The sequence below is a fragment of the Phascolarctos cinereus genome, unplaced genomic scaffold, assembly GCF_003287225.1.
Source record: "Phascolarctos cinereus isolate Bilbo 61053 unplaced genomic scaffold, phaCin_HiC Scaffold_5;HRSCAF=322, whole genome shotgun sequence".
Lineage (NCBI taxonomy): Eukaryota > Metazoa > Chordata > Mammalia > Diprotodontia > Phascolarctidae > Phascolarctos > Phascolarctos cinereus.
Window position 1 is genome coordinate 199,155,626 of NW_027555958.1, and position 24,492 is coordinate 199,180,117.

Genomic DNA, 24,492 nt, shown 5'->3' on the forward strand with positions numbered 1-24,492 from the left:
TCTCTTTCCCACTCTCTCTCTCAGGCAGGGACTATTTTAATTATCTCTTCATATCACCAATGCCTTTCATAGTACCTAGCTTGTAGTACGTGCTTAACAAATATTTTTAATTTAAATTCATAGAGATATTTGGAGGCTTTAGTTCTATTTAGTTTTAGTGTATTTACTAAAATAAATACAAGAATTGTGAAAATAAAATTTAAAAAAACCATGAGATGAGTTTGGTTTATACCAACAACAACAAAAACCCTGATACACCAGAACCAGATTGTCATATACAAAATTATTGAAGAAAGCTAACTTATTAGACCTATTTTCAGTTTGTGAGGGGTGACAAGTTCCTAATATGTAATCGTGGGAAAGCAATCATCAGAATTGATTTTTATCAAGTATGAAAATACAGAATGATAACAAGGTGATGTATTATTTTCCTCAAAACTAACATAATCTTGACCTTCAGTTAGAGTCTTTTTTCATATTCTGAAGAAAACTATTATCACTTCACGAAGAGTCAAACTGATGAGGAACATCCCGGATAATACTCCAAATACTGACACTTCTCTCAGTGTTGCTAAACATGATTCATTTAAAATACGCAGGCACAGAATGCTTACCATAGGAGCGAAATTAATGATAAGCTATATTCAGTCAACCCTCTGTGCTAAAAGGAACTATTTAAATATTAAATCTGCTATGTAAAAAAGTTCATTCAACCCTCCCCCCCCCAATCCCTTTACTTCTTAAAACACCCATAAATGTCCTACCACCTTTCTACCTCCCTAGCCCAGGATCCATCTGGGAGCTGTAGGACAAATTTACAGGAAATATAGATGTCTTGATTATCCTGTGAGGATCTGTATGAATTGTCCAAGGAAAAAATTTAATCCCAGGACTGCTCCTTTTGACCTCCTACATACTTTAGAACTTAATCTCTCAGCTGTCACTTGGTGTGTTTAGAGAAATGTTAAATCATTTCAATATCTGCTTGAGCTATTATTAGTAAGGTCAATTTGTGGTAGAAAGATCATTCTGAATTTCAAAATCAAGGAAGTATGTTTTGGATCATCCAAGCCATTGATCCCTTCTGTGAGTACAGGAAGCAAATGACACTATTTACCAACTGGAGTTCAAGAACTACAGCTACAGTTAAGCTTCAGTGCCCCCAATTTGAATTTATCGTCTTTAAATTTCCTCTTTTATTCCAGAAGGGCACTCAGTCCACAAACATTTATGAAGTGCTTACTCTGGGCCAGGCTCTGTGCTAAGCACAGAGAAAGGCAAAAACTGTTTCTGCTCTCAAGGAGCTCACATTCTAGTGAAGGAGAAACCATGTAAATGTCTTTCTGCAATAGAGCTCATGATCTTTACCTCTAAAAATACTTCTCCTCCTCCTCCAAACTTCTCTATTTCTGTTGAGGGTAACACCAATCTCCTAGTTACCTAGGTCTGAAACCTAGGGGTCAACCTCCCCTCTTTACCCTGTCTCCCCCACCCCTCTATCAAATCAGTTGACAAGTCTGGTCAGTTATCTCCCTTTGAAATCTCTTATATCCTTCTCTCTATTCACATCAAAATCACACTAGTCCAAGCTGTCATCTCTTCTCTCCTTAGCTATTTTTGTTGTTGTTCAGCTGTGTCCAACTCTATGTGACAATGGTGTCACCATGGCATATCACCGTGTGACAATGGACACCATGGGGTTTTCTCAGCAAAGATGCTGGAGTGGTTTGCCATTTCCTTCTCAAGTGTGTATCTATTTTACAGATGAGGAACTGAAACAAATAGAGTTTAAGTGACTTGCCCAGGGTCACATGGCTAGTAAGTATCTGAGACTGAATTTGAATGTAAATCTTCCTAAGTCCAAATCCTTAGCTATTAATAACTTCCTAACTGCTCTCCCTAACTTCAGTCTCTTCCCCCTCTAATCAAAATCCTACCCTGCTGCCAATGTGATATATGCCTGCTCTCCTTTGACCAAGTCACGCCTTTGCCCAAGAAGCTTTAGTGACTTTACTTCAACTAGGAGAAAATCCAAACTCCTCCACTTGGTATTTAAAGCCCTTCACAATATGGCTCCAGGCTTTCTTCCCAGACTGATTGCAAATTGCTCCTCTTACACTTCCTACATTCCAGATAAACTGGCCTACTTTCTGTTCCTCATAGAAAATGTTATATCTTCTACTTCTTTGTCTTATTTCTTAGTTCTCTGCCTCTTAGAATCACTCACTCAGTTCAAATCCCCAAATCCTTTACCTTTTCTGATTACCCTAGTTATTAATGTCCCTAATTGCTGTGTATTTATTTTGTACATATCCTCAATTGACTTAAATGTGAGTATTCATTAAAAATGACTCTCAGGCATCCATTAGATATTTGATGACCAGTTGATAAAGGACGATGCTTATCCATTTTTGTCAATATCTCTAATAATTGATTCAATAAACATTAAGCATCTACTGTGTGCAAACATTGCAAAAATTGAAAGAAAATGGAATTCATAAGACTATTGCAGGTTTGTATGAGGGAAGAGGAAATAGTATATTTGATTACATTAGATGTCTGCAACAAATAATCCAAGCTAGTTCAAGCAATTTAGATTTCAGAGCACAGTATACCCGGATACATCTATCTTTCTCAGGAAAAGCTAATCACTATTCAGGAAAAGGTAAATCCCAGCATGGAACAAGGACATATAAACACTCAACTGAAACATTACTGTGAGTTAACTGGGACAGAGCAGAGTTTTGAAGTGTTTAACAAATAACTGCTGATGTTTAGGAGTGTTGATAGTGACGATTAATTACACCTGAACACATCTGGCTTCAGAAAAGAAGTCGAAGCATATTCTTAACTTCTCAATCAACTGAAATGGAAGAAGGAAGTTTTCCTGTAAGACATGACTTATACTTTCTTGTCAGGAGTGTTATAGCACACCTAATACCTCCAACAAACTTCTAACAAAAAATGTTTTTGCAGGTCAGTCTATTTTAAGCATTCTGATTATTGCTTTGCAATGTGCTTCATAGCTTCTGAAATGTAAGATAAAGCATGACTGTCATTAATTCTTACAACACTGTTAGGACAAATTTTTTGTTTCAAATAAGGTAAATGAAATTACAAAAGAAAAGTTTACTTGTCTATATGGAGCCCTGAGCCATTTAAATGCAAGAGCACTGGAAACTGAGGGGGTAAATTATGTGTAGCAGAAACTTACTCCTGTGCATTTTTTATGAGAACATTCAGTCCTAAATATATACATGATTTTCAACTAGGAAGGAAAAAAAGATACAAGTATTTGTATCTATGTGCCAGGCACTGCGCTAACTGCTGTGCAAATATTACCTCGTTTGATCCCCACAACAATCCTTGGAGGTAGTCGCTATTATTATCTCCGCTTTATAGCTCAGGAAACTGAGTCAGACAGTGGTTAAATGCCTTGCCCAGGGCTACACAGCAGGTAATGGTCTGAGGTGGGATTTGAACTAAGATCTTCCTGACTCCATGCCCAGGGAACGATTAACTTCACCACTGAGCTTCCAGTAAAAAGAGCTGCTGCTGCTGCAGCAGCAGCAGCAGCAACAACAACAACAACAACATCAACATCAACAACATCAACATCAACAACATCAACAACATCATCAACAACAGCATCAACAACATCATCACCAACAACATCAACATCAACAACATCAACAACAACATCAACCTCAACAACATCAACATCATCATCAACAACATCATCAACATCAACAACATCAACCTCAACAACATCATCAACAACATCAACAACATCAACAACATCATCAACAACATCAACAACATCATCAACAACATCAACAACATCATCAACAACATCAACATCAACAACATCATCACCAACAACATCAACATCAACAACATCAACAACAACATCAACAACATCAACAACATCATCAACAACATCAACATCAACAACATCATCACCAACAACATCAACATCAACAACATCAACAACAACATCAACCTCAACAACATCAACAACATCATCAACAACATCAACAACATCATCATCAACATCAACATCAACAACATCAACAACAACAACATCATCAACAACATCAACATCAACAACATCAACATCAACAACATCATCAACATCAACAATATCATCATCAACAACAACATCAACAACATCAACAACATCATCAACAACATCAACATCAACAACAACATCAACAACATCAACATCAACAACATCAACAATATCATCATCAACAACAACATCAACAAGATCAACAACATCATCAACAACATCAACATCAACAACATCAACAACAACAACAACAACAAGGAGATGACTTTTGTACAGACAGCCCACATTAAGTAAAGACACATTAAAAATCAAGGTCAGTCGTTAGAGATGGTTGCCAGTTAAGGGTCATAGATTTAGAGCTGGAAAGGACCTTCGAAGTCATCTAGTCCGATCTTCTCATTTTACAGATGAAGAGGCTGAGACCTCGAGATGATAGGAGACTTTCTCAAGGTCACACAAACACAAGAATTCAAACACAGGTTCTCTGACTGCAGATCTAGCAATCTTCTTTGACCCTACTGAGTTCAAAGATGGTACGGGGGAGACAATATTGCACGAAGGAAAGAGCACTGGTTCTGGAATAACAGTTGAGACATGTCCTACTCTTCATGATCCCATGGACCATACTGCCCATGGGGTTTTCTTGACAAAGATACTGAAGTGATTTGCCATTTCCTTCTCCAGTAGACTAAGGCAAATAGAGGTTAAATGACTTGTCCAAGGTCACACAGCTAGTAAGTACCTGAGTTCACATTTGAACTCAGGTCTTCCTGACTCTAGGCCTTGGTACTGTACCCACTGTACACCTAGCTCCCCAAAATATGCTACTATGGGTAAGAATGATACAAACGTTACCAGAGTGATGTCACAGGTAGGATACTGGACTTGGAGTTGATAATCCTAAGTTCAAAACCTGTCTCAGAAACTCACTATCTGTGGGGTTTGGGACAAGTCACTTGACCTTTCTGATCTTCAGTTCCTTTATTTATGAAATGAAGGTATTGCACTCAGTGGCCTCTAAGGTCCATTCCACCTCTAATTTTTTGTTTTTAGTCAAAGACAAGGTTTATTAGAACATCTGTCATGTTAGGCAGACTCTTAAGGAGTCTGAGCACCTGTGAGCTATTGGCTAGATTTTAAGAATCTAAGCACCTTAATGGAGACAAGATGGACCTTATATACAGAAAGACTGTGGGAGGGATCTAGGAATGGCCGAGTAGTTTGGGGTGACTGGAGGAGGAGGTTAAGGAAGATCTGAATGGGAGTGGGCAGTAAACTGGGGTGAACAGAACTCCTGGGACCTGGACAATGGAGCCTAACTAGAATTAAGTGGATGGGGGCCATAGGGGGGCTAGGTTAGGTTGAAGGTAACAGAGAATTGGGTGTAGCCACAATGAAAGACTAATTTATGGAATTATAGCCTCAGGCAAATGCCAGAAATTTGGCCACATGGGAAAGTGCAGGGTTTTTCCTTTTTTGGGGTCTAGCTGCTATCCTCATCATTCCTCCCATCAAACAAATGGAACCCAATTTTTTTAGGGGTAAGGGGCAAAGGTCTTGGCTTCTGAAACTGCTTCCTGCTGGCAAGGGACTTAGAGCTGTCCCTGCCTCGAGGGGGTCCCAAAGAGGAGGTTGACTGGCCATCTCTAAATTTTAAAAAAAACTTTTTTTGCTTTATGAAATAAATCAAGCATTTCCATAGCTTAATATATTATGATTCTATAGAAGTCCAGAGAATAGAAGAGAAATCCTGAGAGAAGAGAAATGCTTTTTCTGTAATTGTCAACCTCAAGATTCTTTTTTTTTTTTAAAGAAATAGAGATCTATGTAACACACACACACGTGCATGCACACACACACACACAGACACACAGACACAGACAGACAGACACACACACCTGTTTTCGACCAAACCTGTGTTAGGAACCCCTATAGAGAGAGGAACTTCCTCTACCAATGCAGATCAGCACCTGCTTTTAAGCTATCCTTTTAGGGAATTGCCTTGGTCACCAAAAGGTTAATTGACATGCTAACAGTCACACACATAGTATGAGTAAAGGAAGAATTTGAACCCAGGTCTTCCTGACTTTCAGGCCATTCTCTATGCCACACTGCCCTCTCCTATGTAAAAATAGTTTATGAAATTCTCATCTTTTTATTCTGCAGATTGCAAAACTACTCTTCAGAGGCATCTTGCTTTCATAGTGGGTGAAATGTAACCCATGTAACTGTAATTTACCTTATGTTTGATCATAGAAGGGTGATTACCTTGTGAAAAGCAACTTGGTCCATTGGGATAAAAGGTATTATAAAACCTATCTCTAAATAAAAGCAAGAACAATTGTAAAAGCAAGTGACATTTAAGGGCTTATTGCAATTAAGTGATTTTACTCCCTTAGTTTCCCATTTTGTGAACTCCAGGCAGACTGATTTATTTTGGTCCTAAGCTTTGCTGATAAAAATATGAAGACCACGGTCTGCCTGTCCAATCCATTCCTGTCATCAGTCTTAATGATTGATGTGAATAAGTATATGATTGATTCAGTTGTGATGATTCGTTTTGATTATGAAAACAGCCCAGATGATTGGACTGGCTTCGACACAGTTCAGTGGCCGCAAGCATGTCCCCAGAATAGGTTGCAAAGAATTCTTCAGTGGCAGACATTTTCAAAACTCTGTGTGGATACACTCAAACAAAGGTGAGCATTTAACTACCAATGCAACAATTCCTACAGTGATTTCTATATGATTAGATTGCAAGACAATTAATTGGCCAATTTGGCAGTCTTAAGTGTCAAGGTAGACTAATCTATGGCTAATTAAGATCTCTATTAATTCAGACCCTGAAAACTAAAATGACTTATTTAGTTGTAATGGACCAAAGATGGTAAAAAGTATCAGAATATAACCACAGATTTGGAGCTGAAAAGGACTTTCTAGTACATTTAGTCTAAGTCTCTCATTTTAAAGTGAGAAAACTGAGTCCAAAAGAAGTTAAAAGACTTGCCCATAGCCATGCAAGTAAGAAGCAGGGATTGGATTCAATCCTAGGTTCTCTGCCTCAAAATCCAGTATTCTTTCTAAATGCACTGTTCTGCACGTATTGTAACTTGCTACAATTAATTGTGCATAGTAACAATCTCCAAAGTATTGCTGCTGTGCACATGCAATTGTAGTAATAAAACATATGATTTAAGCAGATTCCTTTTGATCTGTAACGTGAACACTTTTGTCATTCACTGATTAATTATGATGATGGATCAATGGATCCAGGAAGTCATCAATCTGTGCTCCTTTCACAGATGGAGATGGTAAGTCATCCACCTACCCATCCACACACAACTCCTTACCCCATTTGATTCTTTACCATTTCCCATAAATTCTTTGCAAAGTATCTGTCTTTATGCTGGAATCCCTCTCCTAGGCGTTTTAACACTCCAACTACTATCCATGTGCAATACCTGCTTAAGATATGTGTACTAATGGACTAGTTCCATGGGCCTTCCATTCAACTTCATTTCATCACGTTCACAGTATACATTCTTCATCCACTTGTGTCTTCATATCTGGATTACTAAAATAAAGTGAACTGAGCAATTACAGATGCAGTTGAAGAGGTTCCATAATAATATGGGGCTTGATGAAATTTGCATAATGCCATCTACAAACAGGAACTTGCCATAAAAAATAATAACAATAATAATAATGATTATCATCATAAGCTTTTTAAGGTTTCCAAAATTTACAAATGTTTTTCATTTAATCCTCCCAATAGCCCTGGGAAGTAGATGCCACTATTATCTTCATTTACAGTTGAGGAAACGGAGTCAGACAGAGATAACATGACTTGCCCAAGGTCACACAGTTAATAAGTGTCTGAGACTGGATTTGAACTCAGGTCTTCCTGATTGGAGGGCCAGTGTTCTTTCCACTGTGCCAACTGCCTGCCTTTAGAGAATCCCTTTCCAATTTGTACTCTGCAAAATACATTCATGATGATGTGACCACTAGTGATACATATTTAGAATATTTACAAAGATTTTATAAAAATGGGAGCAAAAGTATGTGTTTCAGCAGGTGCTCATTTATCCTCTACTGCATTTTTTTTGGGGGGAAGGCAATAATTTAATCTGCATTTCCACGCCCCCCCCATTCTTTTTGTACTCAAGTAAATGGATTAGATTATATTGAGGAAATAGTGCAACACTTTCTAATGGTCTCTGAAATACTATGAAAATCATTCCTTCAGCATCTGAAACACTATGGCACCTCCAGCAAGGGTTCCTTCTGTTTGTACTTGTTCTAATCTAACACTGCTTCTCAAATTCATGTTCAAAACTGCTATTTCTACTTCCTCCTATCACACTGAGTACTAAAATATCAGAATACAAGTGTGGCTGACTATATTGTGCATGATGCTGAGAAGAGGTCACTACAAAAGTGATGGTAAACTTGTTATGGTTAACTATTTTCAATATAAGAAAAGAAAATCAATTGTCAGCAACAGGCTATGTATTCACATGCTGGTTAGCATTGGCTGGCACCACACTATTTTTCCATTCACTTCCAATTCTGTAATTTTATTCTGTACTATGGATATTTTCACTGTGCTCTTTTAAATCTAGAAATATTTACTGTTGGTTTTTCATAAGGATTAGAGATGAATGCTTCCTTTACATATAAATGTAATGTGTACTTAGTTACTTAAAATTCCATTTATCTTTTATTTTTCAAATTAATAAATTACTAGCTTAAAGGACAGAAATGTACTCTTCAAATATTTTTCAGCAATTACCTTTTAAAGGCTTCAGCTGAATTCACATGAATAAAAATCCTACCTCAATTTGTTTATTTCAGTGTTATTTGTCATCAATATAGCCCTCTTCCCCTGAGTCAATAATTTACTATGGGTTTTCCTATTACTTTGTAAAATAAAATATATTTCCAATATTTTATAGGATTTGTTTCTATTTAAAAGCTAATTATACACATTTCATATTCCTTCCTGAGTACTATTTTTTTTGAGTGCCACTCTAAAAATATCATGATAAGGTCATAGACCTGAACTTTAAAAAAAAATTAACTAAAAATACAGTGAAACAGAGTTCAACTCATCTTTATGCAAATTTTTACTAATGCGTTCAAATACATATTCCTCTACATAGCTCATTTTTGTAAAGACCTGTCAATTTTCATATTTTTTTCTAATGGCACTTGGGAGATATTCTAATTTATTTTCAACAAAGAGCCAATCACTTCAATAAGAAAGTGAAACAGCTATTTCATAAAAGCTTCAAATGGTAGATGTACAGTGCTTTAATAGAAAAAAAGGTTTCTTTTACTAACTGAAAAAAAGTGCAAAATTTAGGCTCCTGGAAAAAAATGTTTTAATTTCCTTTCATATAGAAGCATACTAAAAGCTAACTGGCATTAGAAGGGCAGGGGGAGCTATTCTCCATCATTCTTCTAATGAAAGATATATAAATCATTTCCATGTCAATTGAGCAGAGTGTGGGTTTTTCCAAAACATAAATCTTCTCTGAGGCTGAAACATAAATCTTCCTAGAGGTCTTAAGCATCAGCTCTCCTGTATTACTGTTTTACAGAGACGATAAAAATAGCCTAAAATATAATCACTGCATCTCTTTTTCTCAGTTATTTGTACAGACCTTCCTTCTCAACAAGCGAATAGCCAGTTAAATACAATTTTGTTTTAAAGGAAAGAATGTATCATTCTACTGGTCTGTTATGAAAATTAATAAATTAATTCTGTTAATTTCAAAGAGTGAGATGGATCATGAGATTCAGAATGTTAGCAATGAATTAAATAAATTCATTCACTTATGAACTAATAGAAATTATCCAAATTCAAGTGAATGACAAGAATGGCATGTAAACTAATATGTGTCAAAGACAGAGTCTCAAATAGATTGAATTTGATTTTTTAAGGGCCATGAGTCTTAGAAGTCTGTACTTGTATCTGTATGTTAAACATGCAAATGTATAGGCTTGAATCCACAAAAGCATATATTCCTCATGAGAAAATAATAGCTAGCATTCATATAACATTTTACAGCTTACAGAATGCTTTACATATGTCCTCTCATTTAATCTAAGCTGCACTGTCAGGTAGGTGCTATTTTTATTGCCATTTTATAGATGAGAGAACTATGGTTGAAAGAGGTTATGTCTTGCCCAGGGAAACACAGCTAGCAAATGTCTGAGGCAGGATTTGGACTTAGGTCTTCCTGACTCCAGGACTAGCATTCTATCCAGTAGGCATCCTAACTGCCTATGGGTTATATTCTTTGCAAATGCAACAAATGCCATTTTGAGCCCAGAAGCATTACTTAGCATTTTAGCTGGTCTTCAGACAATTATTGTTTAAACATTATGCCCAGCAAAGCATTTTGACTGAATTTCTGAATAAATCAATAGAATTAAAAAAATCTATCAAGCAGATTTTGCTACAGTTACGAAAATACTGTTAGAGTATGTGACCTTGGCGGTTTGTTCCTTATGCACATGCTTGATTTGTATAATATGCCTCACTACCTCATGGGAAGGCATTCAGGAGGAAATGGAAAGGGTAATGGATTTGGAATCAGAGGATCTGGGTTTGAATCTCAACTCTGACAATTACTATCTGTGTCATGTTGGACAAGCCACCTCTTTGGGCTTTGTTTTCCTCATCTATAAAATAAGGGAGTTGAATTAGATGGTCTCTGAGATTCCTTCTGTCTATAAATTTATGATCTTATGAACCAAGGTGGCCTGGAAGTCCCCAGAGATCTAGGGTACCTTGGGGGAAGAACACTTGATCCTCTTTCAAGTAAGTTTAGAAGAACAGTGAAAATGGAGTAAAATGTAGCCCATCCTGAACAGAGACAATAGCAAGGCAGAGACAAGCTGGCAGGTATATGAGAGGACATCTAAAGATAGATTCCCAAGGTGAAGAAAAGTGAGTTACTCTGTAAAAATGATGCTAAAACCCTTTTCCAGGGTGATCCTCTGTGTGTGTCCAGTGAACTATGGGCATATGGAACAAGTCTTAATAAGGGGAAATTCCTGATCTGGCATTTGATTACCAGAGATATAAGTTCTACAGGAAAAGATTTCAACCACTGGCCAAACTAGGAGAAAATCTTTTCTGATTAGCATGCAAGGAGAACTGTAAGTACCCTAAATGATTTAGAAAGGCTAGCTAAAGACATTGCAGAGAACAGTGGAATCTGGTGAAGTAGGGGTAGAAAATTTCCTGGGAACCATAGTATAAGAAAGTTCTTCACATTGTGACTCGTAAGTCACACTGGGAAAGACTCATTAAAAAATCTTTGTAAGAAGGCCAATTCCAGGCATGGGAAATGTCATAGGCAAAGCCATAGAAGCAGGAAAATATAGGATTTGACACCATCGGGGGATGGCAAATAGTCTGATTGGGTGGATAATATGGTATGGGAAGAGAAGTAGTAAGAGATAAAATTGGAGAGGTAAATTGGATTCAGATCATAGAGGTCCTTGAATGTCAGATTAAGGAGTTTGGGGGTTTATCCTATAGATTATTGAAAACTATTAAAGGTTTATACTTGATGTCTGGAACAACTTGTTAACAGAGTTGTCCAATAGTAGAATGGGCTTCCTCAATACGTGGCAGGTTCCCCCTCCTTGGACATCTTCAAGCACTGACAAGTGGAATGATCACTTGTCATTTATGTTATAGTGGGGATTTCTTATTGATTTGACTAGATGGCCACTGAGGTCCATTCCAACTCCCAAATTCAACAATGCTGTGTAAATATATAATGTTCTATGGTTTCACTTTTTTTTAATAAAATATTCTTCTAACATATTGTGGCCAGCATGTTTTAAGTGGTGTTAGGGTAAAAAAGGGTAGGAATTGATCTTAATCTCCACTTCAGTGAAGAGGTTCTCTTGGACTTCTGGGTGACAACTTAAATTCCACATTAAACACATAAAAATGCTTGTTGATTGACTAAATGATAAGGAGTATGACATCTCCTCCAAATATCCATTGTGACATAGATGCCCAGGAAAAGGGCTACAAAAACATTTATGTAGCATCACAAGGAACTATTCAACAGTTTAAAAATCAATAAATTACTTGTTTTGTCCTTAAATAATCACTTGGTCTATTTTTGATTAGGTTATTTTCTGAAACAACTGAAAGGCCCTATAGACTTGGCTTCAAACACCTTACAAAGAAAACATGCCAAGGTTTTGCCTGTCTAAATAATTAGCAACTCTTCTGTGCTTTTTTATGAATGACCAGCTGAGAGTTGCTTTACAAGCCTATTTAGACTTGTAGTATGTAATGCAATTTCCTCTGGGGGGAAGCTATGCTACATCTCATGCCTAATTCTCACTTGAGCTGGATTTATCTAGGCCTCCAAGAACTGGCATTTCAAATATCTGATTGGTAAGCAAGTCTGAGGTACTTCTGCAGATGACTGACTTAACCCTTGGCTTCTGTGTAAACATTTGGTGCCATCTGGATGAGTACTTTATAACTCCCAAAAAGGACAGAGCCAAAGGAACATAGATGGACAGTCATTTTCCTGGAAACTAAAAGCAAGAGATCAGGTGTCAAGCGGAATAGTTTTCATATACTTTACAAGAGACATGGCTGCACTACCTTCCTTCATCTGTCATTGCTCTGACAGGACAGGCACAGGCTTAAGCTGTAGATGCCAAAGAGGGAACAAGAGAGAGAGACAGAAGGAAATTTAGCCAACTATGTCATTTCAGCAACAATCCCTGCCTTGCTTCAAAAGCCTTACTTCGGTATCCTGACAAAAACCATACGGTAAAATAGTAGAACTTTATTGAATATTGGACCTATTGATACAAATACAGAAGAATAATTTTAAAAGGTATTTAAAAGCATAATACATTTATGCAGAATTAAGATTTTAAAATCAATTGATAGATATTGTACGTATTTTCAGACTATCAAAGTATTGATCAGTTTTGCTGATTTTCTTTAACATTCTTTTTTTGCCATAGATACATAGATACATACATACATACACACACACACACACACACACACACACACACATATATATACACACACATATACATACATACACATAATATTATATTATATGGAATGGCTCTCTGGAAGGGGGTTAGAGAAAAGTGCCTGGCACATAGTAGGTACTTAATAAATGCTAGTTGACTGACTGCTAGTTGAATAGTTCCAAGGGGTCATGGGGGGGAAAGTTAGTGATAATAAAAAGCATTAACAGAAATTTATTTAAAAAATAAAATCAATGGACAAGAAACCATGGAACTAAAATTTATTATATCTGGTGTTTGCTTTTTAAATGTCATGAGAAAAATAATATACATGCTACAATTGGAATAATATTGAGCACAAACCATTAGTCTTTATTAGAGCATTGCTTCTATCTAAAATGTCATAGTTTCATGCAGTGGCTTAATTTCCCAAGTTCTCTCTTAAAATCGATCTGTCATATAAGGTGTCATGAATTCTATTGGGGGGGAAGTTTTGCAGGGGTGAGGTTGGAGAGTTTTAAAGATAAATGTGATTTCTTCCATTGATGCCTATTTGGGCCTGTATCACTATGCTATAAAGAACACCCATGAGAGACACTTGCAGGGACTAACTAGAAGAAAGGTTTTTTTAAATTTTTTGTAAGTTGACTTCATACACACACTTTGTTGCCTGAGTATCAATACCACTCACCGAACCCCTAAGGTAATTCTTAAAGTAAGGTATTCAGATCAAATAATCTACCCTTGTTTTAAAAGTTCATTCCAGTTGTTTCAGCCACCAGAGAATTTAGTTAAGTCTTTTCCTTAACCTAGGTGCTTCAGTAACATAGAGGTGCTTGTTAAATTGGAATATCTATTTCTCTTCTTTGTGAGCCACAAAACCCTTTTTCTTTGACAAAGCAATGCACAAATGCCATGGAGAAGTTACAGGATTTGAGGGACAGGTACAAATTTTAATAGCTCATCATGACCATAACTGAAACTCCAGTCCCTAAGGATTACAGATGAAAACTTAATGGAAACTGGAGTTCTTCAACATGTTTTACTCCTTGTTCTGGTCATGCTAGAGTTCTAATAACAGACTGTTCTGTTGATTTCCAGGCAGGTTCTAGCTTGACTCTGTTCTGGGGTTTATCAAATCATCTATAGTGGGTAAAATTTTGTTTTAATAACTTGAAAAGGACACTGAACAAGAAAGGGGTACTACAGTAATTTAAAATTCGAATGCTAAAACATTTTCAAAAATTAACTCTGTTGAATATCTACACTTCAAATAATGTGCCTCTACAGTGATATCTCAAATGGATTGTTTGTATTGCCTTCCCTAAAACCAAAGCTTAAAGCTCCAAAGCTTCATTTGTTTAGTACCCCTAGGTACATTGCATACTTTTCAGCACAGTTCCTCCATCTGTGAATAAAAACACATGCCATTCATGTCAGAGAGGTTGTAAAGACTAGTTTCATATATTAATGAGTGTAGCCCACAATGGGTCTTTAGAGCAGAAGTATGAATTCTGTCAAAGTCACAGGATCATTTAATGGTCCTTGGAATTCCTGCCCTTTCCTGATGTGACAGAGCTCCAGTTCACAATAGTACAAGACATTCTTTTAACTTGACCTTCCCTGATGGGCTGGTGCTTTAAAGCCGATAATTTAAAATATTTAATATGTGCTATTAACTGCTGCTGTTCTTTCTATGTATATTAATTGACTGTTTTAAATTGAATACTTTCACCTAGAGGGCACCATTTTTATAAACTGAATGAATAAATAAATAATGTCAGCATCAGAAAATTATAGCTACAATTGATCTTAAAAAAAAAAACTTGATTCAAACAAATGCCTTTTGCTTTTATAATTAGGCAGAATAAGTCATTCTTAGACCAAGAATTTTTAATTAAATGTTAACTTTTAAAGACCTAGAAAGTCTATAATATAAGCTGTGCCCAAATAGAATATTTATATAATTATGCTTCTATGCTTAATAAATAAAAAATGAACTAGTTAATTCTAAAACAGTTCCATTATAGATTCATTATCTGTTTCTCATAAATTATTTTTCAAAATGCTGTAGTTTTATATATTCATTTGCAAATGTTAAAAATATACCACACGAATATCCTAGAATTCTGAGCAACAATCAGTTTGCATAGTAGTTTTCTTTCACCTTTTGAAATCTTTATTTTTATAAAACTTATTTTTGTGTCAGTAAAGATAAACCATGATGCTTCCATTTGAATGTAATATTAAATGTGTTTTTAAATTGCAGCAGCATTTTATGACAATAATCTCAATGGCAGTATATGAGGTAATTCGAGGTAAAATATAAGAGGCAAAGCACTGAATTGGGAATTAGAAGCTGTGGGTTTTAGTACCTGCTCTGGTATCATCCAACAAGCTTTGTGACTTTGGGCAAGTTCCTTGCCTTCTTTGGGCCTTGTCGACCTTATCCATAAAGTTATTTCCATAGTAACTTGGAGCTCTAAAAATAATAATTCTAGTTTCAAGTGTAGTAACAGTGTAGTGTGGATAAAAATTTGGTTGAAAATATTTGGGAATTTATTTTTTTTAATTTGTATTTTGGTTTTTACAAGTGCTTACGATTAAGGTTGGTGGTCCTGGAGGTCCCATTTCTCCCTAAAACAATGAAAAGGGGGGAAAAAATCACAATTACCAACTTTTATTTACGTTTTATTTCTTATTCTTCTTGATGGTTGGAACCAATAACCATGTATAATATCAATTTTGTAGTTATGGAAAACAGGATCTCATCTCAAGAAAATATTGTATAGCATGAAAATTGTATTATGTTGCTACTCCCTTCCACAATATAAAAATCACCTTTCATCCCCACATGCTTTTTACAGCAGAAGGACAGGTTTCAAAGGAACCAAAATAATCTAATTTTCTAATCTTTTGTCTGCTAATCCAAAATTAGAATGAATATCTTTTCAAGCCTGGTGGCTTGCCAACAGGGCAGCTGGGAAATGTCACAGCAGCAGATAATTTTTCTGATGCAAAGTTACTATCAGGATCAGCAGAAATAATAAGTGGCTCAACCCACTTCATGCCTCCCAGCTGCAAGAAGATGGCCTGCTGCCTCTTCTAAAGAATATCAGGGCAGGCAGCTTCACAAGTCTATACAAATTACAAATATTGAACGTGTTTCATTGACCTTTGAGTAAATTCAGATGACCAGGTATAGCTAGAAAACTAGAAAAACACATGGAATTAATGCAAAGTATCTGAGAAATTGACAGGTTGTAATCTGCCTCACTGGAGGGACTTCCCAATTGATAATACATTTAAATATCTGAATATCTTCGAGAATCTGAAAAATGGATCACTTAAATTTAAAGAGCAAAAGATGAATTTTATTGACTTCAACAATAATTAGCAAACTTATTTTCTTTTGATCTTCAGTGCTCTCATTCTAATTATTAAGGCACTGCAATAGTAGACACTTGTGAGAAACAGATACCATTGCTCAGCTTTGGCCACGATTTGGCCATTCATAGTAACCCCTAATAGAGGGTGGGGCTAAGGCCTATTTGCAAGATAGAACACTGGTACATAATATCCCAAAATTAGGAATAATGGAACTCTTAGCTACATATAGTGTTCATGTTTGGACCCTGTAGAACAGTAACTCTCCCAGCTTTAGGCAGAAGACAACAAACACAGTTATTCATCTTTTAAAATGGAAGAACTCATGGACTCTAGAAAGACACATAATGTTGAGAATAGAAGACAAGCTGAAGATGTATTCTATTATCATCAGAAAGCCACTATATGGCCACTGTCTAAAAAGTTGAGACCAGTGACCTTGCTCAGTTTAATGCTTGCTTTTTAATTTTTCTTTATTCTTCTTTCAAAGTCATTGCCAATATACCATTACAGGATAGTTAATGAGGAAGAGTGGGGATAAATGGAGCGAGCAATCTGTGGAGCAAAGTTAGTTATCTCCCCCTGACAACCACCTGCTTCACCTTCAGACGCACACCTCATTGCTACTGGCACTGTTCCCACAGCTGCCTTGGGAGGTTTCACCTAGTGTGATGATATAACAGCTACTGCTGTCAAGCAAGCTGAGGGGATGACCCTGTTGTAGAGCAACACAGCTGATAGTGAGAGTGAACTAGCATGTTAATTGTTTTCAGGGAGATATTAAAATGATCCAAAAAGTATTTCTTGCTTGTGCTATTTTAACAGCAATTGGTTAATTTCAGAATTCATTTGGTAGTTAATACTCTCTTAGTGAAAATTAATTGCTGGGGGGAAAGGGGAAAGGGGTGTGCATATATGTGTTAAGGTAAAGATTTTCATTTATTCATGCTCAGCATTTCTTTGGGGAAATACAATACCTTTTCTCCTTTCTGGCCACGTGGACCTGGAGGACCCAAGTCACCTTTCAAACCCTGTACAAAACAAGAAGATCTTTGTAAACAACTCACAGCAAACTTCCCTTATTAACACAATTAGTAATGAAATAAACCAGAATTGACTAAATTCCCAAACTTGATTTCTCAGTTCACAGCAAGGGGAGAGGTAGAGACAACTGGCACTAAAATGATCAGCAACATCTGGGCTATGGTGGGGACAGAAACATTAAATCAGTGAGTGATCCAAATACTGCATATTTGTGCAACTTCACTTCCTGCTAAAATTACATTAATTCACCATCTGGAAGCACATCATTTAGAACTATATGAGCTTTTAAGTATCCACTTTAGATTAAATTTGTGGATGCTGTAAATACCCCTGATTTAGCTTTGATTTGGCCTTTATTAAGCTTGCCAAAAATTCAAGAGTTAAATCAAAAGCTTTTTTTTGCAGTTCTATCTAGAAACCAAAATGTGGAGGGGCAGGGAAGAGGGCGAAGAAAGATTCACTCTCTCACAACTCTCAAAATGGGAGCAAAAAAAAAAATCACTTTACTGATTTAGATTTTTTTAAAGCTCATCCATGTCTTTAATCCCTATCTACCTTTGCCTTCCTTACTTGGATTTGCAAAGATATCAAATGTAGCAACATAAAACACTGAAAACCTATCAGATGAATATTTTCATGCATTTTTTTCCAGGCTCTGGGGCATTTTAATGGGTATTCAGTTGATCTGGCTCAGAAACGACAGCTTTCAGAGATATAACAATAGATTTCACTGGAGGAGATCAGTTCCATGGCTGAATGCATTCATGGTGTAAACAAACAGAGGTGGATAGACACATACTGAGTCTGTGATAAATAGGAAAAAGAATCTTTCTTCATCCTTAATATTACACTATAGGCTAGAAAGGGACAATAATGGAATAAAAGAAATACTCAGAAAATCACACAATGTAGCATATAGATCTATGCACCATACTGCGCTAGCCAGAGGGCTTTAAGCTATTACTGCCCTGCAAATTCCAGGTGAATGAATAATGCCAAATACCAGCACCTGGAGTCACTCAATATAGAAACCAGTGATGAACTGGGAGGGGAAAAAAAAAGAAAATTAAAGAATTGAAATGACCCTGCTTGAGGCAGGTGCAGATTTAACAACAGTCTGAGGAATCAAAAGGCATGGATAAAACTGAGGCTCGAATAGGCTATGGATAATTTGTGTCTTACGACTACTTTACTAGACAAGATTCATTAGCTATAATTCTTCCTTATACACTTTGACATTCTCAAGGAAAAATAGAAAGATGAATGAAAAAAAAAATCCACGAGGAAAACCACAAAGTCTGAAGAATTTATGTCTTATTATCAAAGTACAGTGTTCTCCTTTACCTCCAGAGCCCTAAAAAGTATTTTTTAACACAATTCTTGTGGTCAAAGATGGTCACAAAATGTTTGAACATCTGAGAAAGAAAACCATGATATTCCTGCAACTAGCTGTTGTGACTAAAATTTTTTAAAAGTACACATTTTCTTGGTTGAAGACTATCAGGGGCAAAGACTGAGAGAAAGATGGCCCCCAACTAAAAGAGACAACAAAATTAAGTCACAGAATGAAATGCCAAGGAAGTCAGTTCCCCTTCATCCTCGTAGTCCATGATTAGATTTCCTCTCTTCCATACCAATAGAACATTCTGATTCCTCATTAAGTCTGTCTCCTGTGCTTATTAACATCGAAGGGGAAAGAGGCTGTTTACATTGTTGTGATGTGGATTAAAAATAACGTAGGTTTGGAACTCTAAAAGTAGTACCCCATCCTACCCACAACCTCAGAAAGATTCAAATGGTATACAAAAGTTCCTTTAATATTTATAAATGCACAAAGCATTCTATAAATACATAGACATATATTGGAAAATATTTGAAATCATACTGCGGGATTCTGTCTACTCATTCAAATACTTGTATAATTTAGGCAAAATTCATGATGATTGATTTGTTCATGTTTCACCTGGGTGATAAGATCATATACATAAAGGTAGCTTAGAGGCTATCTAATTCAATCCACTCATTTAGTAGATAAGGAAACTGAGGTCCAGAGAAGTTATATAATTTATCTAAGTTTACTCAAGTGGTTAGTGTGAATCCAGGACTTTTGATTCCCGAGTAGTTATATAATTTAACTAAGTTTACTCAAGTGGTTAATGTGAATCTAGGACTTTTGATTCCAGAACTCTTTCAGCCATACCATGGGTCATGTGAACAATAGCCATAATTAATTTAGGCACTTTTTTGGTTTAGTTTATTTTCTTCTTGTGTTTCCGTTTTTTAGCATTTAGGGGGAAAGTCAAAGACAAGCTTGAGAACCAGCCTTTCTCCATTACCAAACATTCCTCAGAGGGAGTACTCTATGTTAGAGACTATTCCCAAGAAGTCCTCTCAAATAGTGCTGGTGGGCATTTTGTAGAGGGTTTTAAGAAATAGGGTTTACCATAGCCCTTTCTTCCAGACCACCTACCTCATACAGTGGCTATGAAATTGTTTTGCAAACCTCAAAGCATGATAATAAATGTGAAATTGCTCTTGTTGTAATTTCCTTTCAACAGCTACTGTTGCTATAGGTACTAAGGTTGGTGCTACCCGGAAGAAATCCAGACCTCAGTGGCTTCTGTTGATGATTCCTCTTTGGAATCACATCAGTGAAAACAGAGGTTTTCCACTTCCTTTTATGAAGCATATGTTTCGGCAATGGGCAGCTGGCAGCTACTTCATGGGCACAGATTCCCTCCACCTCTACTGGCCAAGTTCTTACAGATGCAAGGGTGTATCTATTTCCTCCATGACATGAATCCCTTAGAAAAATCTCTATTTCTCTGTCTCTCATTGTCACCATCAAATGAAGGGCAGAATTGCTTTGAATTAAGAGAACTGAATTTTGTCCATGCTTAGCCCTATAATTTCCAGGTAAAATGGAATTTGATGGATCATTCAACAAGTATTTGAGTAGGTTAGAATTCTACTTAGAATTCAGATAGTGGTTAGACTATGATATTAATCTCTTGAGGTTGGGAAAGTAGCTATTTTATGATCTATTTTGTTAAAAGATCAGAAGATGGAAAAAATAATTGAGGTTATTTGCTCATTGAAATATCTGCATTAGTCAGTCAGCCATGGCTTCTAACTAACACCCCCAAAGCATTTGTGAAGTGTTTCCTTCACAGACAGACATGGTGTGAGGTACTGGGAATGCAAATATGAAAAGTAAGGAATGCTTGCCTTTAAGTAGCTGAAATTATACTGGGGAGATCCAAGAATGTTCTGTTAAGTGTTAGCTCCGATACTCAAGAAGCAAACACAACTAGGTACTAATTAGTGAAATGAAGCTCCTGAAGTGGATGCATGTATTAAAATTTGTACTATTTGAAGTACTATTTTACAACTCTGTAAAATACAGTCTTTGATTCCTGCCCAATGGAAATATGCAGTGCACTTTCAAATAATTTTGCCACTACAGGGGATTCATGATGTGCACTCATCAGGACCTAGCTCTAAAAAATTTAAGAGTTACCCAGTTAACCTACCCAGTTTACAAATTTTTTTTTTTTGGCAATTGGGGTTAAGTGACTTGCCCAGGGTCACACAGCTAGTAAGTGTCAAGTGTCTGGTCTGAGGCCGGATTTGAGTTTAGGTCTTCCTGACTTTAGGGCTGATACTCTATCCACTGTGCCACCTAGCTGCCCCGTACAAAAATTCTTGATGAACTTAAGGGTCACAATGAGAATGTCTAAATATGGCAGCCTGTTGTTAGGTGAACATTTAAGATGACAACCTTCTTATATAACATATCCAGGACTTAATTCCTGATCCAAGTAAATGAGATTATTAGTAAAATTTCTGTTTCATGGACTGCATTCAGTTTAATGGGGATTTGTATCATAACTTGTCTTTTGTTCCTGTGCAATAAAATTAAAGGGAAAATTATATTTGTCAATGCTTCCTTTTTTGTTTGGGCCGTTGCAGACAAATTTCCTCTATGATAAAGTAAAATGGTGTTAGTACATAGTAGACACTAAATACCTGTTTATTGACTGATTTGGGGACCAAGGTACTATAGCTGGGTCCAAGAAATAGATTGGTTGTTATTAGTTTGGTCATTTTTCAGTCATGTCCAACTCTTTGTGGCCCCATTTGGGGTTTTGTTGGCAGAGATACTAGTGTGGTTTGCCATATGCTTCTCATTTTACAAATGAGGAAACTGAGGCAAAGAGCGGTAAGTGACTTGCCCCAGGGTCACACAGCGCGTAAATGTTTGAGGCTAGATTTGAACTCAGGAAGATGAGACTTTCAGACTCCAAGCCCAGCACTCTATCCACTGTGCCACCTAACTGCCCCCACCCAAAACAGTCTGGTAATCTCTTGTCTTTGATTGTTTTTTTTTAATTGTTTCACATAGGTATTATTATCAGTAGTTGCTGAGTGCTGACATGGCAGGAGCCAACAGGGTAGGGAGAAAGCATAGGGCTGACTATAAACTATAAAGAAGCGAATGGAACAGACTAAGAAGCAAGTAGAATATTCATTCCTGATAAAAGTGGGTACCTATAATCACATTTCTTCATAAAATTCACACATGTGAAGGTTCTTAAAAAGCACAGCAATTAACTTTGTGTGTCAGAGTGAGCTAGGCCCTCTCTTATAGAATGTTATGTTCTACTTAGAATCTAAATGGTAGTTGGACTATGATTTTAATCTTTTGGGATTGGGAAAATAGCTGCTTTATAGTATATTTTGTTAAAAAATCAGAAGGTGGAAAAACTAACTCAGTTTGTTCAAAATTGTTGATCCTTCTAACATCCCACAGCAATATAACAACAGCTGCCACCAGGGGAGACCCTTGACTTCATGTGTTTTTCATTTTTCTGTATTCAGTACTATAGATTAAAATGGTATAAGCAGATTAACATGATTATTTCAGAAACATCAGTAGTGAATTCCTACTGAATTTTAAAGGGAATAATAGTGATATGGAAAATGAGACTAAATCTGATGACTTGTACAGTTACCTTAATCTACAACAGCTTACTTGAATTTTTTGAAAAGCAGTCATGTCCATTAGTAATGAAATGGAATTTATGGTTGTATCTAATCTAATTTCAATTTTTTTGACTTTCCAACATTTCTTTGATGGAAAAAATTTATTTCATGTAAGCCCACAATAAAAGTTAATTTAATGACATATTAAAATGCATGGAGGATTGAATTTTGAAAAAAACAAAAAGTTCAACATGTACCTAATATACCTTATTTAGCCTAAAAAAAGCTGAAAAATGAGATTCTGCATTTAGTAATTGCTATCACCTACTGTTTTCTAAATTACAGAAATTCTGTTCATTTAAATGGGAAAAAAAAAAGATGTACCGCTCACTGACTATTTGCAAAACTCAACGATGGGTGCTGAGGGAGATTCCAAGATAATAATAACATTCTCTCTCCTCAAGGAATCTATGGTCGATAGAAGAGCTAAGAGATGGACAAAAATAAGCATAATAGATATAAGAGCTGAGGTGTTCTGAAAAGAGGGAGCAGCTGCTTGTACTCCAAGGAATTCTACAATAAAGCCACAGAAGCTAATAGGTGAGAGAACTTGCAGCAAGGGTCATAGAAAGAAGTTAAGAGTAGTGGTAGTAATGATTCCTTACTCACCAGTACTAAGGCAGCTACTTGTCAACCTGATAATAACAATAAAGAACTTCTTGTTGTCCTTGGGCATAAATACAAGACATATCACAGAACATCCTAGGACTTAACGAAATAATAAGTGCTACCCACTTCAGGGTGATTTACATCACCAGAAGGGGTGCAAATAATACTGTCAGAAAGAACCTTAAAAGTATTGACAAAGATTATTAAATCTTGAGCAGGAAACTGAAGGCTACAGTAGCAAAGATTATGTTTTCCTCACTGCTACCCACTGAGGGCAAGGGAATCAGAGGAGAGAAAAATGATACAGGAAGTGAACAGTGGCTAAGAAAGAGATATCTAAGCATGGGATTTGGACTTGTGGACAATGGCTTTAAATCTAGATATAACAGACTCCTTACTAAGAGCATTATAAGTAACAAAGACTGGTAGGAATCCATTTTCTATGTGTCATGAAAAACTATTCAAAAGGGCTTTAAAACTAAAATGCCTATGAGAAGGAAAAAAAACTTCCCTAGATATCATAGAAGATAGCTAAAATTGAGTAACAAGAATAGAATTTGAGATACCCAGAGATGTTGACAGAAGAAAAAAAAATGAAAAAAGGAGCCAGAAGTAAAACCCATGGCTTTAAATGTTGTTATTGTTCAGTCATTTTTTCAGTCACATCTGACTATTCACAACCCCATTCAGGGTTTTCTTGGCAAAGATACTGGAATGGTTTACCATTTCCTTCTCTAGCTTATTTTACAGTTGAGAAAACTGAGACAAAGAGGGTTAAGTGACTTGCCCAGGGTCACACAGCTAGTAAGTGTTTGGGGCCTAATTTGAATTCAGGAAAATGAGTTTTTCTAACTCCAGGCTTGACATTCTATCCACTGTGCCATCTAGTTGCCCCTATGGCCTTAAATGCTCATACACAAATACCCAAATGCAGAATTAGAGGGTTCTAATGAAAGGAGAAATTCAAATTTGATTTCATAGTTATCACTGAAACTCAGTGAGATAGGATATAAGGCTTTAGAAAGAGTTACCCTATTCAACAGGAACAAGATGGGGGATGGGACAGTATTGTGTACTAGGAAGGCATACTCATGGTAAGGAAATCCAGAAAGCAGATGTGGGGAAAGCACAGCAAAGAGTATTTGAGTGAGAGAAAATGGAGGAAGAAACAACTGATTTTGTCATCAAAATATACTATAGACTGCCTAGACAGGGATGGAAGGGATGAGGAGTTTGTGAAAGAGATCTCAAAACTGGTGCAGAGACATGATGTAGTAGGGATGGGGGACTCCAAT

The 24,492-nt window shown here is 36.5% G+C and overlaps 1 protein-coding gene across 1 annotated transcript in view; it reads right to left on the reverse strand.

The window, feature by feature from the left end:
* Positions 1 to 24,492, reverse strand: part of COL19A1 (collagen type XIX alpha 1 chain) — a 397,465-nt gene that overhangs the window by 217,786 nt on the left and 155,187 nt on the right. The window contains exons 15-16 of the mRNA XM_021000213.2: positions 17,476 to 17,529; positions 15,713 to 15,748 (exon numbers count right to left, since the gene is read on the reverse strand). Of these exons, the coding sequence (XP_020855872.1) occupies positions 15,713 to 15,748; positions 17,476 to 17,529 (90 nt within the window). The remainder of the gene's footprint in view (positions 1 to 15,712; positions 15,749 to 17,475; positions 17,530 to 24,492) is intronic.